At 39.2% G+C, this 13,416-nt stretch overlaps 1 protein-coding gene across 7 annotated transcripts in view; it reads right to left on the reverse strand.

The window, feature by feature from the left end:
* TENM2 (teneurin transmembrane protein 2) overlaps positions 1–13,416 on the reverse strand; it is a 480,673-nt gene that overhangs the window by 98,303 nt on the left and 368,954 nt on the right. For all 7 annotated transcript variants that reach the window (XM_058815456.1, XM_058815455.1, XM_058815450.1 and 4 more), the window contains 2 exons: positions 9,242–9,437; positions 6,328–6,429 (listed from right to left, as the gene is read on the reverse strand). In XM_058815456.1, the coding sequence (XP_058671439.1) occupies positions 6,328–6,429; positions 9,242–9,437 (298 nt within the window). The remainder of the gene's footprint in view (positions 1–6,327; positions 6,430–9,241; positions 9,438–13,416) is intronic.

Here is a 13,416-nt window from a genome sequence, read left to right on the forward strand (position 1 = left end):
CAAATAGGCTGTATGTCTATTTATTTATTCTGTAATTAATATTAGCCAGAGTTAATGGCACAAGCTCCTTTTTAGAGTGTAATGCAGTTCTGTAAAACCAAGAAAAACAAGGGCAGGCAGGCAATCACTGCCCTGTACATAAAAACCTGTCCTCAACTGAAGACATGACCAGTTAGCAAGAAATGAAAATAGCCTGCTAATAAAATGTGAGACTGGGAAAACAAGAAGAAAATTTATAACAAAGGCACTTAAAGGTACTGAGTCAGAGAGGTGGGAGCTGCTGGTGGGGAACACTGCCAAAGGCAGCCTTGTCTGTTCAAGTATCAGAATGATGCTTCCACCCACTGTGAGGGAAGATTTGAGTGACAAGCCAGGGCTGCGCTGCTGCAGCACGCACACAAGTTGGCACACATACACACATAAATACACAAAACCCAAAAACAAACCCACCCAGAGAGAGGTACAAAGAGAGAAGCTGAACATGCTGGATTCTGTCAACTGCAAGAAAGGATGTGAGATGTGTGTGGGTGACAAGTCAGGAATGCAGCATTTCCAGAGAAAAGCACACTTCTTTTTTCTTCCTTCAACAGTACAGTGTAAAATGATACATGCTATGATTATGAACATCTAAAATGCTTACTAATAGTTACTTCTTCTTTGATTTACCTTTTTTTCTCTATCTCACTTCTTCTCAGACCTACCCTGCATTCTTGCTCTATCAAAGTGGAAAATACCATCATTCTACTTTTCATTGAAGTTCATAGTCTGGATTTTTTTTTTACTTTTTTTCTTGCCTCACATTCAGGCTTTGACAAAGTTTTTTATGGACTTGATTCTGCATTGCCTCTCTAGGTCAGAATTCTGCCCTGGCTTCCAGTAAATAAAATCTACATTAAATAAACACCTTTTTCTCCACATTGATAAATTCAGTCTTCTTCAGTCATGTTTATATGCAACACTGCTTCACTAATTACATTGCTAATTTATTAATCTAACCTTCATCTGTGTGCCTCTTCTTTCCCAGTCTTGTTTCAGGTCTTTTATCTTATGGAACATGAACTTCATGCTCTAACTCCAGTTACAGATCCGCTTCAGCCCACAGTGCTCACTGCTTGAATTCTGACTTCAACCCTTTTAGAAGTTAGGATAGGATGCTTTTGAAAGTGAAATTTTTGAACTGCTTTTTCTTTTTTTTTGAGCTGTTTCCTGTGCTCAGTCTCTCCTCTGAAGGGCCCATTTCCCTCCATTATCCACAAAGATGTTATCTGCCCCATCACCCCCTCTTTCAAACTGCCTTTACCACAGTGTTCCCCCAAGACGACAACAGTCACACTGCTGGTGTTTCTATAACACTGCATTTCCACCATTTTTCCCTGTACCTTCATATCTGTCAATTGGTTCCCATACATTCCCTTTAAACTTGTATTGAGGTGGTACATCCCTGGAGTCAGGTGCTGCTTTTGTCCGCTTTGTGTGTAAAGGATTAACCACAACAGGTCACCTTTAACTTATATTATTGCTCAGGACAACCCTGTAATAATGCCACCAACCTGCCATTTTTTACACTTCTCCTTTCCAGCTTTGCTTTGCAAACCCATCTGGTGATGGCAGCACCATGTTTGATCCACCCTCCCTCATTTCTCTGATCCTGTTACTGCATTTGAAGGGAGCCACTTGAATAGTTCAAGACCCTTTCTCCAGTTTGACTGTGCCATGGAAGGCCCAAAGTGCTGCCCCACCTCAGCTTCCACCTCCTCTGTGAGGCCATGGCCATGTGCTGCGGGCAGAGGGAAAAGGGGATTCAGCATCCCCTCACCTTTTCCTTCAGAGTCCAGGCAGCCTCTGTGTGCTTAAGCTGTTTCCAGTTCCTAAAACTTCAGCCCAAGTTCTGACAACAAATAGTGATTCCCTGAGTCACACAGAGAGGAGATGTGCGCGCCTATAGATCAGCAGCTGGACATCATCCATTCCTGTGGGCCATGTGCTCTACAGCAATGAACCAGGTACTGAGTTATTCTGCAGGATGCACCCCAAAATTTAATGTTGTCCCCATTGCAATCACTCCCAGAACAGTGTGTGCCACTGGGAGCATTCTGGACACAACACAAAGACAGCAGTTTCAAGCAGTGTGTTCCATGGATGAAAAAACATTATTTTATGCACTGTTGTCAAAGCAAGAAGCCTCTGAAAAGCTTCAGAGCAAGATGAGTCTCAAACAACAGAAATTAGATAACAACTACAAAAATGCAAGAGTTGCTACTTCTAGTAATTATACCTTACTTACCTAATAATTGACAGTTTCTTACATTTTTTGTACAGAGATTAATAGACCACACATAACAAAGAAAATGACAATGGTAGGAATTCTTACTATGGTGCAAACAGCAAATCCATTAGAATAAATTTAAAGAGAGAGAGACTACACGTTACAGATTTGTAACTATTTCAAACTAAATAGATGTTGCAAAAGAAATAAAAGGAAATTTAAAAAAACCTACCCTTCTTTTTATACTTATTAAAGTGGCGCCGTCCTTTGCCAGTAAGCCAAAAACAAACAGAATGAAAATAAAATAATGAAAAACCCACACAAGGAGAACAGGAAAAGAAATTGCGAATAACATAAATCTGAATAATTAGAGTTCTTAAAATCAGATTAAAAAGTCAACTGATCAAACATCGCACAAATTTCTGGTTTAAAAAAAAAAATCCAAAAGCCTTCATTTCATTTAGATTAAAATATTAAACATGTTTCTTATTACATTGCATAATCAACTAGAAGTATCTGCTAAATGGCAACTTCATGGCAGTTGACATAAGCTACTTGACTCCATTTTTGTCCTTCTTTCACAAATTGGACACCATCTCTTAGCAGGCTATGCTCATCATATCAATGTAGAAATCCTATGTGATGGTGCATTGTTCACCTTTTCAGATTAGCTAAAGATGCTTATGATGCAAATCCAAGTATTTTAAAATGCAAAATTAAAGGAGGCTCTGCTCACAGTTGCAAAATAGTATTTGACAGAGTCTTTGGAAGTGGTTTTGTTAAAGGAGTGGAAGAGTTGCATGCCCTTCAAATATCTTATGAGATGAAATGAAATTATAGCCAAGTCTGATTCACTTGTAGAACTCAACTCATTGTAGCACTGAACTCCATTCCCAAGTGGTGAAGGGCAGGACATGCTGATGGATGCCTGCTGCAGATTCACCACAGACCTTGAAAATCCAAACTAGGATCAGACATAAACAGCAACAATTCTAAGCAGGGACTTTTTTATATACTTCAGTGGTTTTCAGAGCTTTTTCAGTGGTACTTCAGTGGTTTTCAGAGCTTACAGAAAAATAGAGATGAATAGAAAAAGGTGCAAAACACCAAAAAATAACAATAATCACAGCTGCACGTCTGATTCTTTAATTGATCCTTGGCCAGAGAATCGCTTTTCACCAATAGCTCCTACATATTATTGTGGACAAGAGGTTACTCACAGTGCAGTTCAATTCACAGCAAATCTTCCACTGGCTTTAACTGTACACACTTGCTTTATCAGGACACATCTCTGCATGGAATTATCCTTTGATTATCAGATTTTCTTTTTCTTTGTATGCCATATCTTATCCACATGAGATCAAAATGTATCATTACCTTTTTTGTTTGTTAGATGAAATTCTTTAACCTTAATAAGGATAAACTCCAAAGGGAATTTTGCCTAAGCAAGAATGGAGTAAATCTGCTGATACTGAAGACCAGATAATAAGCTATTTCCACAGAATGAGAATGAGAAATACCCCACACAGGGTTTGGCAGTGTTTGAGAGGGTGAAGTTTGTTCCATTCCAATCAGGGTATGAAAGTGTGTTACACCCTGTGGGTTGGGCCAAAAGTTCATCTCTTTCCAATAATTTTCATAGTGTTTTCTTGAAGCTAATGGATCTGAAGTCAAATCTGTGCTGTGTCTCACAGCTTTCCTTCATTTTTGTATTTTAGAACCACGTGGATGGAGGGGTCCCTGTGCACTGCCTGCAAATGGTTTGCAGAGACTCCCCTGATGTCTCACTGCCTCTGATGGCCTCAGGATCAGCCCTGGGATAAAAGATTGTGTTTTACATCTGTCAGACTTGGGGTTCACACAAAGGGAAGCTCCCAGATTGCTTTTACTGCATGGACCAAGTTCTCAAAGCCATCTGAGGAGCTTGCTCACATTTTCTCCACATTTGAGTCTTGACTCAACTTATTTTATGGTGGAGAAGTGAGACATTGAAAGATGCATTGCTAAGGAAATAATGATTGAAAAAATGAAATTGAAAAAAAACCATTATCCTTCCATACTTGTGACAGTTCAAATATAAATTTAACGTTACGGTAGATGTACATTAAACATGTGTCCATACATGTAGTATGTATGATGTAAAGGATGTGATTCTCTGTCGCATTTTACTGTGTTTACCCTGCATAGAATTCCAATTTTGATTTCTGAGTTCTGAAACTGCTCTCACATATGAAGAGCATTCAAGTAAGCAGAAAAGCCTGTGGCTGTGAGAACAGGCATGAAAGGGGTGAGGCAAAAACCCCTTCCACCCAGCTCTCAGGGTAACACTGTGCAGCTGTTCCAGCACAGAAACACGAGTTCTGTCAACACACCCATGTTCTCGTCTTGTGCAGTTTTTCAGGCTTCTTTGTTCTTTAGAAATACCATCATGTCTGACAAGAAAACAGTACCAGAGTTGAAGGAAGCTTCCATGAAACCATTTCTGCTTTTGAGGGGAAAGAGACAACACAGAAAGGACAAAGCAGGAAGCAGAGGGAATGCACTGAGGGGCAGGAGAAGCCTGACAAATAGTTTGACAAGCACCCTATTCAAAAGCTGTTTATCTGTCACAGCCTGAAGGAAGTATTTTCTAGCACTAACACAGCACACAGTGCTACACAGAGGTTCAGTAGACAATGCAGGATTGCTGCACAACTCAGAATGCAAATGAGTTGATATAATGGCCATGTATGTATGAAGGGTGGCAGTGAAGCACACAGCCACTGCATGCATACTTTCACAGGTTAACACCACAGAAAAGCACAGAGCTGTCAGTCTGTATTTATAGCTCACATTATCACACCATTCACTTTGTGCAATACAGATATCTCCTCTCCAGATTTACCAGCTGTCTTAATTTCTCAGGTAATCAAACAACTACTTGAATGTTCTGTAAAATGAGCAGGGTGAACGCCAAAATAGCAGTCTTAGCTTTTCAAGCCCCTTGGGGTCTCTATTTCTCTTTTTTTTTTTTTTTTTTTTTGTACTGGGGCATCTTCAAGAGGCAAGTGTGGAGACAAAACCCAGAAATTACTCACTCCAGTACAACTATGGCAGCTACTCAAGGAGTATTTGATCGACACATGGATGTGCCACAGCAGTGACAGAGATGGGGCACAATGAACTCTCCCCATGACTGCATCAGGAATCTAAGAAGAAATGAGCAAATTTCTAAGGCCCTTCAAGTAATCTTAAAAAGCTTTCAAACACCAGGCTTTCCCCCTTGGAACCCTAAAAACCCCATGGAAAATAATTGTAAGCATGCTATTGATAGTGTGCCTAAATCTCACACAAACTAAGAAGGAAGCAAACTGTAAAATGTCCTGAGTGTGCTCAGGAGCAGAGGGCAATAAAACCAAGCCACTGAATTTAAACAACACATCTGCTACTGGCTGTACAAACTAAAGAGGTTGTCCTTTATGAATCATTTCCGTACCACTGCTATCCAAAACTCTCAGAAAAACCTAATGAACACATACTGCCAATCCAAAGATGTCATTTAGATTTCTAGTTAATCCTTGATAGCAGTGTATTTCCCAGTTTTAGTTGTTAAAATTTACAATTGACATTTCACAAAATGTTTATTTTAAGATTTTATCAGGTCCTACCTATTTTCCTACAAAAGGCAAAGTTCCTTTGGTCAAAGAGTAATTTTATATGCAAGAAAGATGCTTTGTACTAAAAGTAAGGCTCAAGCAAGCCAGAGTATGTACTACACTCTATCAATGAAGACAATCAGTCTTTTCTTGCAGACCAGATTATCAGAAAGCATTGATAATTCATCCACTTTTCCAGAAAATAAATATTTTCTGCCATTTCTGTCTACTACGTTTGCCACAAAAAAAGGCTGTAGCTATGCAAGCTCATTGGAAATGCGGCAATACTTCCTCAAGATCTAAGAATAAACAAAGCAAATTGTCCTATTTCAACCTAACTCAGACCCATTCTAGGTAGCAGGCACTGTAGATCAATAGATGACAGACACACACTGTGGTTATTTGTAAATATAGGGAAAATGATACCTTTAGCACAGTCTGCTCCATGATATCCTGGAAAACAGTGGCAGACACCTGAGACACACTCGCCATTCCCATGGCAATGACGTGGGCAGTCTTGCACTGAGTCTGAAATTGAAGCATCACAAGTACATTAATTGGTTGGTTCCTTCTTAGGCTACAGATATTTTGCTTATTTTTTTCTTCATTTGAATTTGTCCTCAATACTTAGAAGTGAAACTCCTAACAATATTAGCAGCACAAGGTTCAGGTGAGGCAGAATGCACAGTTTCATGAGAGCATGAGTACATGTAGAGATCTAGTGACACTAAAGTCACATATTAAGTTCTGGGCTTTATCAGAACCCAAGGTCTTCTGACAGTGCTCAAATCCTCTGCTCCAAAAATAGGCAAGACCTCTTCAGACTTCTACAGCCATGCTGAGTTTATGTTGTGCAGCAAACACAATGCTTCCTCAGAAAAATCAACACTCTCCCTTTTGCAGTGAGACTGTTCTTGCTCAACCACCCTGCCATGGGAAACGGATCATCCCAAGGACTGACTGTGTCTTCTTTTCCTTCTACAGGCATTTGAAGCCTCATTAATTAAGCTGACAAAAGTATCTGCTGAACATGATAAAGAGGAGCTCTTTTGCTGTGGCAAATCTACTCGACCCTTAAAGAAATGAATTAAAAGATGCAGGTGGCTGTGCAAGTGAATGAAGAAGAGTTCTGTAAAACACAGGACAAAGTTTAATATCAGAGTTCGAGTGACTGACTGAAATGTTGATGACCTCAATAATATGAGAAGAGTAGACACATAAGCCTGATAACATTTCAGCTGCACCAAAATACTTATTTTCCACAATTTCTGTTATCATTTGGATAAGGCACACACTACTTTGCATAAAAACAATCTAAAGATAAAACTCCATTTTTGAAATAAATTCTTAAAATTATTTTAATTTGAAAGCTGTTGGATTTCAGCAGAACATATTTTCAACAGGGAATTATTGGAACAAAAATCTAATTGGAATATTACTCTTCACTATCATTCTCTGTTGTTGTGGGACCTGTGGTTCCAAACTAAATGGTTCTGACAGCCCCAGGCACCAAATCAAGCTGCTGTACAACACAGAAAAGAGAATTTGGATTTGGAACTAGCAGAACTATGGAGAGTATTTTTATTTGTCAAATAAAACTGCAAAGAAGAAAATGATTCAAGTAGAACTTTAAATCTAATTTCACAGTTACAGGACACTAAAGCAAATTTTTAAAGATATGTCATTAGCTTGGGCTCTTGAAATGAGTCATATAAACAATGGAAAGTAAAAATTGAAACGTAATTCTCAAAGATATCAATTTGTCTCATGAAGAAGCTTGTTTATAGATTTATTCATTATTTTGCTTCATGGCACACAAAAGCATTTTCTATGTATTCAAAATCATGGTGAATTTAGTATTGTCTAGGAGTTCACATAATTTCTGTTATTCTTCCTCCTCTTCCACACCAGAGAGATGTTCAGCTGTCTCAGAGCCTTTCATTATGAAGCATCTGATACAAGGTGTGTAGAACCAGATAAAACACTATATTTTTCTCCAGATTTCATTTCAATCACTATCATTGCTCTATCAAGTAGCCTACCTGGCTATTACACCTTTGATGCTCCTGAAAGCAATAGCCTTGACCTGGCAACCCTGTAAAGGGCAGCTTATAATATCCCAAGGTTTTCTAAGCACAACAGGGGCAAAACAAGATATGAGCACAAATATTGTTGGTTTTAGAGAAGTGGAAAAAGCCTTCTATGGAAAATATGGGGAAAATTATATAATGTCATAGTTTGGCAGGGGAGGAATTTAGAGAAGTGATGCAAAAGCTTTTTGTGTAATTGATAGTTTGTGGAACCACTACGTATATATACTAATTTTTTAACATTCACAGAAAAGTATTTTTTCATCTTAATTCAGGGTAACAGAAACAATTATATTTGTACTTAATGACAGTGTTGATTGTTCACCTACACCCTTTGGGATTTAGGCAAACAGACTGAATGCTATATTAATGTAAAAGGAAAAAATCTAAGCTACATATTAATTCGGCAAGACTAGAAAACACCTCTGACTATTTTTCATCAAATCTAAACCCTCATTTTGACTTTTTACACCTTCCCTGAAGTAAGAGGAATTACAGATTTATGCAACACAGTGCCATTTCAGACTTCACCAGCCAGGACAGAATATCACAAAGGATACCTCAGAATTTGTTACCCCTCTGTGGAAAGATAGTCAGCAAAGTTCATTAAGAGCTTCAAAGGACAACAAATCTAATAAAGCTTGGAAAATTTAGACTCAGTTTGATTCTGAACTGAATGTAATCCTATTCTAACAAAACTGCAGCTGGATGTTCTTCCGCCACGTTGAGGAGATGACTCACTGCTAGGTGAGTGGTAAGCTGTAAAGCAACGTACAGCTAATTAACTGGCTCAATTAATCTCTAGGATGGCTGCAAACAATAATCTCATTTGCAGGTATCATTTTCTTGAGCTGTCTTTCCACCAAGATTAAACAGCTCTCCTGTTGGATACTATACCACCTGGGTGTAAAGAAGCATCTTCAGAGAAGCAAATAAAAAGTATCAAAATGACAGAGATAAGGGAGCGGAACATTAGCTGGGGAATGCTTCAAACCACACTGAATTTTCTGAGCCTTGTTTTCCAAAAGTAAACTCGAGATCTATGGGAATGCTAAAATATTAAGAGAAAAATTAGTGAATTAAAGTCAGCACACCCCATTACTGATTCTTTGCTAAAGCAGTGTTGAGGAAAAAAGTGCACAGCATCACATAAGGACAAACAGGCCAAATACTGCAGGAAAATATTCCAACTTTGGGTAAGGCAGGGTATAAACAGAGAGGAAAAGTGCCCAGCTGGTGGGAGCACCTACCCAAAATGACTGTGCTGAAGGAGACCACCTCCTTGTCCTTGCCATCGTTGTAGAAGGCCAGGTGCCACAAGCCCACGTCCAGGTACTGCACGAACACGGCCTCGTTCTGCACCAGGGTCTGCACGCTGCGGCGCTCCCGCGGCGACTCCACCACGCTCCACTTCTCCTTGCCATCCAAGCGCTCCATGAAATCGTACTGCAGGGGGAAAAAACAAAAACAAGGGGGGAAAAAAAAGAGAACACAAACAAAACCCCAAACAAACAGACCTGAATACAGAACTGAATACAAAAATCTGCCTCTCTATTTTCTCCTCTACCTTGTTATAAAATGGTATTCTGGAAGAAATGGGAAACTAACATTTACTAGCTGACCATGGAACACAAAGAGATTCTGTGACTTTTATTCTTTCTTAAACAGTGACCTAGAATTATGCATCTTTCCTCTGCATAGGTGATCATAAAACGTACAAACTGACAGGATGGTTTTTGAGAAACAATTTGAAATCTATTATTTGACCCATTAATTTTAGGTTCCTACACAGCTTTCAGAGATTCAGGAGACCCACACCCTTTTCTAATCAATTGCCTGCAATAAATTCTTTTTGAAACAGGAACAGATCTGAGGTGTAACTCCAGACATAATGTTGAATGGAAGCCCCCAGAAAGTGAAACAGGAATAGCACAGACAGGAAACGTGTTTGTCTAATGTAACTCATGACCAGATAAACATACACCGCACAAGTTTTACATCACAAAGTTGCTTACCTGAGGTTGTATGAGGAACAATCAGGGCAAGTGTGATACAAAAACCAGAGGGAGCATGGAAAGGAATAACACAAATAAGGGAATTGAACATATATTAAGGAAAATTGAGAATTTCTGTTTGGATGGCTTCCAAAGAAGGTAGAACATTGCATTAATCTTTGGAAAAGGGATCAAACAGAGCAAGTGATTATTTAGAACATAAGAGCGATGGCACCATTAATGGCATGAAACTAAAAAAAGAAAGAAAGAAATTTAAGATGAATGTCAGATAAGCTTCCCATCTATTAAGCTCAGTAAATAGCCTCCCAGTGGAGATGCCACAATTAAGCAAGACTGGAAGAAATATTGGTTAGTCTACAACAGGGAATAACTCTGCATAACAAAACAGCTGGGAGAGCTGTCCTAATAGGCTTTTTTTCTGTCATTAATGTCTGTGATTCTGGAGCTCTCAAGCTCAACTGAGTAGATCTCATAGTCCCTATCTAAGGGAAGCCCTTAAGAAATACCAAAACCAATATATCTAATCTTTTGATAGCTGTATAACAAGTCCCCTATGAAAACACATCTTGTTTTAGACACATTTATCTGTGTAGGAGTAGATAGAGATAGATAGACATGTCTAAAGAAAGATGCATGTGTTCAATAAAATACAGTAATAGTATGTGCTTGCTTGCCAGTAGCTTCATTACATTTCCCTCTGCATTTCCAGGCTGTGCCCACAACTATGAGAAAACATCTACCTTCTCCTACTTTCAATTTAAACAGAAATCTGTAACCTTGCCTCCCAAACAGAATAAACATCCAGAGAAGGACACACAGATTGTCTTTCACACTGCATTCCACTCAAGAACTGTGAGCCCTAGTAAATTATTCACAATTTGTGATAAAATAATGAAGATTCTCCCTATTAGTGGAAGACAGACAAATTTAGCACTCTAGTGCTATCACATCTACCCAAAACTGGGGTATAAAACCTCACCTTTCCAGCTGAAAACCTCTTATGTACCAGCATTACAGAGCTGGTATGCTCACAGCCTTACAACAAAGGGAAATGTCTGCCAGAACTATTGTCTTGCTGGTAAACTGTGGAACTGACACTGACCTGCAGCCTTTCCACAAAGCAAATCCATGGCAGGGAGGAATTTGAGCCCAAATCTACTAATGTTGAGAGCTATCATCACAGTGAGTGCATTATGTACTCTATCTATGATTCTATGCTCTTAAATGAGGGACAAAGTAAGAGAAGTGGAATAAAAAGTTTCACTCAATATCAGATTGCCATCCACTCGAGCCTTTTCCATATATGATTTAAATGGGGAAAGGTAAATCAGATAAATTAGTGAAATTCAGGCAAAGCATGCCAGAGATGTAGAGAATTCTGGCATGCCAGTAACTTTCAGCATATGTGAGGTACCAAACACACATATATCTATCTCTGAAATCAATGGCATTTGGGAAGATTGCTAAAAGCCATTGTCTAACAGTCAGAGGTTAAGGACAGACTCATCACCTCCTTGGGAAATGTTATTACTTGGGCAACATCTTGGGAAAAAGAAATTGTGCTCTTCAGAACAATTGTTCACAAAGGGTCAACTGGGGAAGCAGCAATAAAAGCTGACATTTCTCACTGGCAACACGCTGTTCCTCTCTGCTTGTGCTGGCAGGTTCCTCTGCCTCCCCCTGTTTGATGCTGATTCTACCTCATATAGCAGAGAAGGCTCAGCAGTTGGCCAGATCGAAGGGGAAGAGTTTTCAGCCTGAAGCTGCTTGAAGTAGTTTTAGCTGCACAATCTCTTTTCATGATGATGGGGTGTGACCTGGTGAGAGCAGGTCCCTTGGCACGGTGATTTTAACTTGGTACAGTTAAAAGGGGTATTGCCCCTCTTTAATCAAACCAGGACATATAATTTAATGGCCAGGCAAAAGCAAAATGACTGAATCTGGATAACTCTGAATGCTGTAGTACTGGTGCAAAGCGATATAGAAAACAATAATACATTTTTATCCCTCTTTGGATTTCTCAGGACTGAGGGAAAAAAAAGAAAGAAGGAAGTTAATGTATCTGCTGGTCCTTCCCTGGGTATATTAATCTTAATATGTCAGTAAGGACCAGGCATTTGTGCCCCAAAATCGAAAATCCCTGACTGAAGGGTCACCAAGAAGACACTGGGAACTCATAAGCAGATAAGATTTCTTCACATGCTTGGCTGAATTATCATTTTGCTTTTCATGGCCCTGTTGATTTTCTGATTTACCACCCTTGCATGATTAATTACTTTTACATAATGTTGTGCTGAAGATATCACTCTTGCTTTAAAGCTACTTATTGGCATATATGAATAGATTAGAAAACCCATCTAGGAAAAGGAGGCAAGTAATTTCATGATCATTAAAAAGCAACTGTGGAATCCTTAATCTAACACACACACACACAACTGCTAAGGAAGAGGCCACTAAATCACATGAATTAGGGAATGGACATGTCAAACCAAATTAAATCATTGAAGTAATTTGGAAGTTTCACTGACTTTTGGCTTTTTTGTTTTCTTTTTTAATGATCCTTTATAGTTCACGGCTTCATACTGAAAGTCACAAAAATGGCTAAAACAGCTCAGGAACAACATGCAGCAGAAATCCCAAATGACTACATCATCGGAGTTCAATTTTGCAGCAGGGAGTACTTACTATGATTAAAGCCCAATATAAGCAACTGACTTGCCAGCCTACACTGCTAAACAAATTCCAAATTCTCTCTCTCTTGGTGAGTTTGTTTATTTTTACTACCCAGCATACTGAAATCCTACTGCTTACTTTTATTTACAAACCTAAAACTTCATGCTAAGTTCTTTCTGAGCAATTTGTTTTTATAATTTCTCCATTCAGGGCTCTCTACCCTCTGATGCATTTTATTCATGGGCTAATAAAGGCTTTCTTTTTCTGGTAACCATGGGGAGCCAGCAGAACAGTTTGGGAGCTCCACACCTATGGCTGTGAGTCCAGCACTGCACAAAGCCACCGAGCCCAGCCACACACAGAGGAAAGGAACCACTTGTGACCACTGTGGAGCTGAGGGAGCTCACAGGGCTCAGGATTGGAAATGCAGAAAACTGCCATAATCTTCAGGGATTTTCTTAAATTTGAAACAATTTGCATACCTCCACAAAAAGCCTAGGAATTTTTTGAGATTAGGAATTGAAAAGAATGATCTCTTAGAGCTCTTGTCTCAATGAGGGATGCATGTTCAACAGGAGAGGGGGAGCACACCTGGGGTGGCGGCCAGCATTCGCCTTTATGCCAAAGCCCTGTAGGATCTAAAGCAGCCAGGAAAACATATGGCAGGGAAACTTGTTTGCAAAGCGCTCTAAAATTAGTTCTTCATAAAACCCAGTCAGTAATTATTCATTAAAACA

The sequence above is a fragment of the Ammospiza caudacuta genome, chromosome 16 (assembly GCF_027887145.1).
Source record: "Ammospiza caudacuta isolate bAmmCau1 chromosome 16, bAmmCau1.pri, whole genome shotgun sequence".
Classification (NCBI taxonomy): domain Eukaryota; kingdom Metazoa; phylum Chordata; class Aves; order Passeriformes; family Passerellidae; genus Ammospiza; species Ammospiza caudacuta.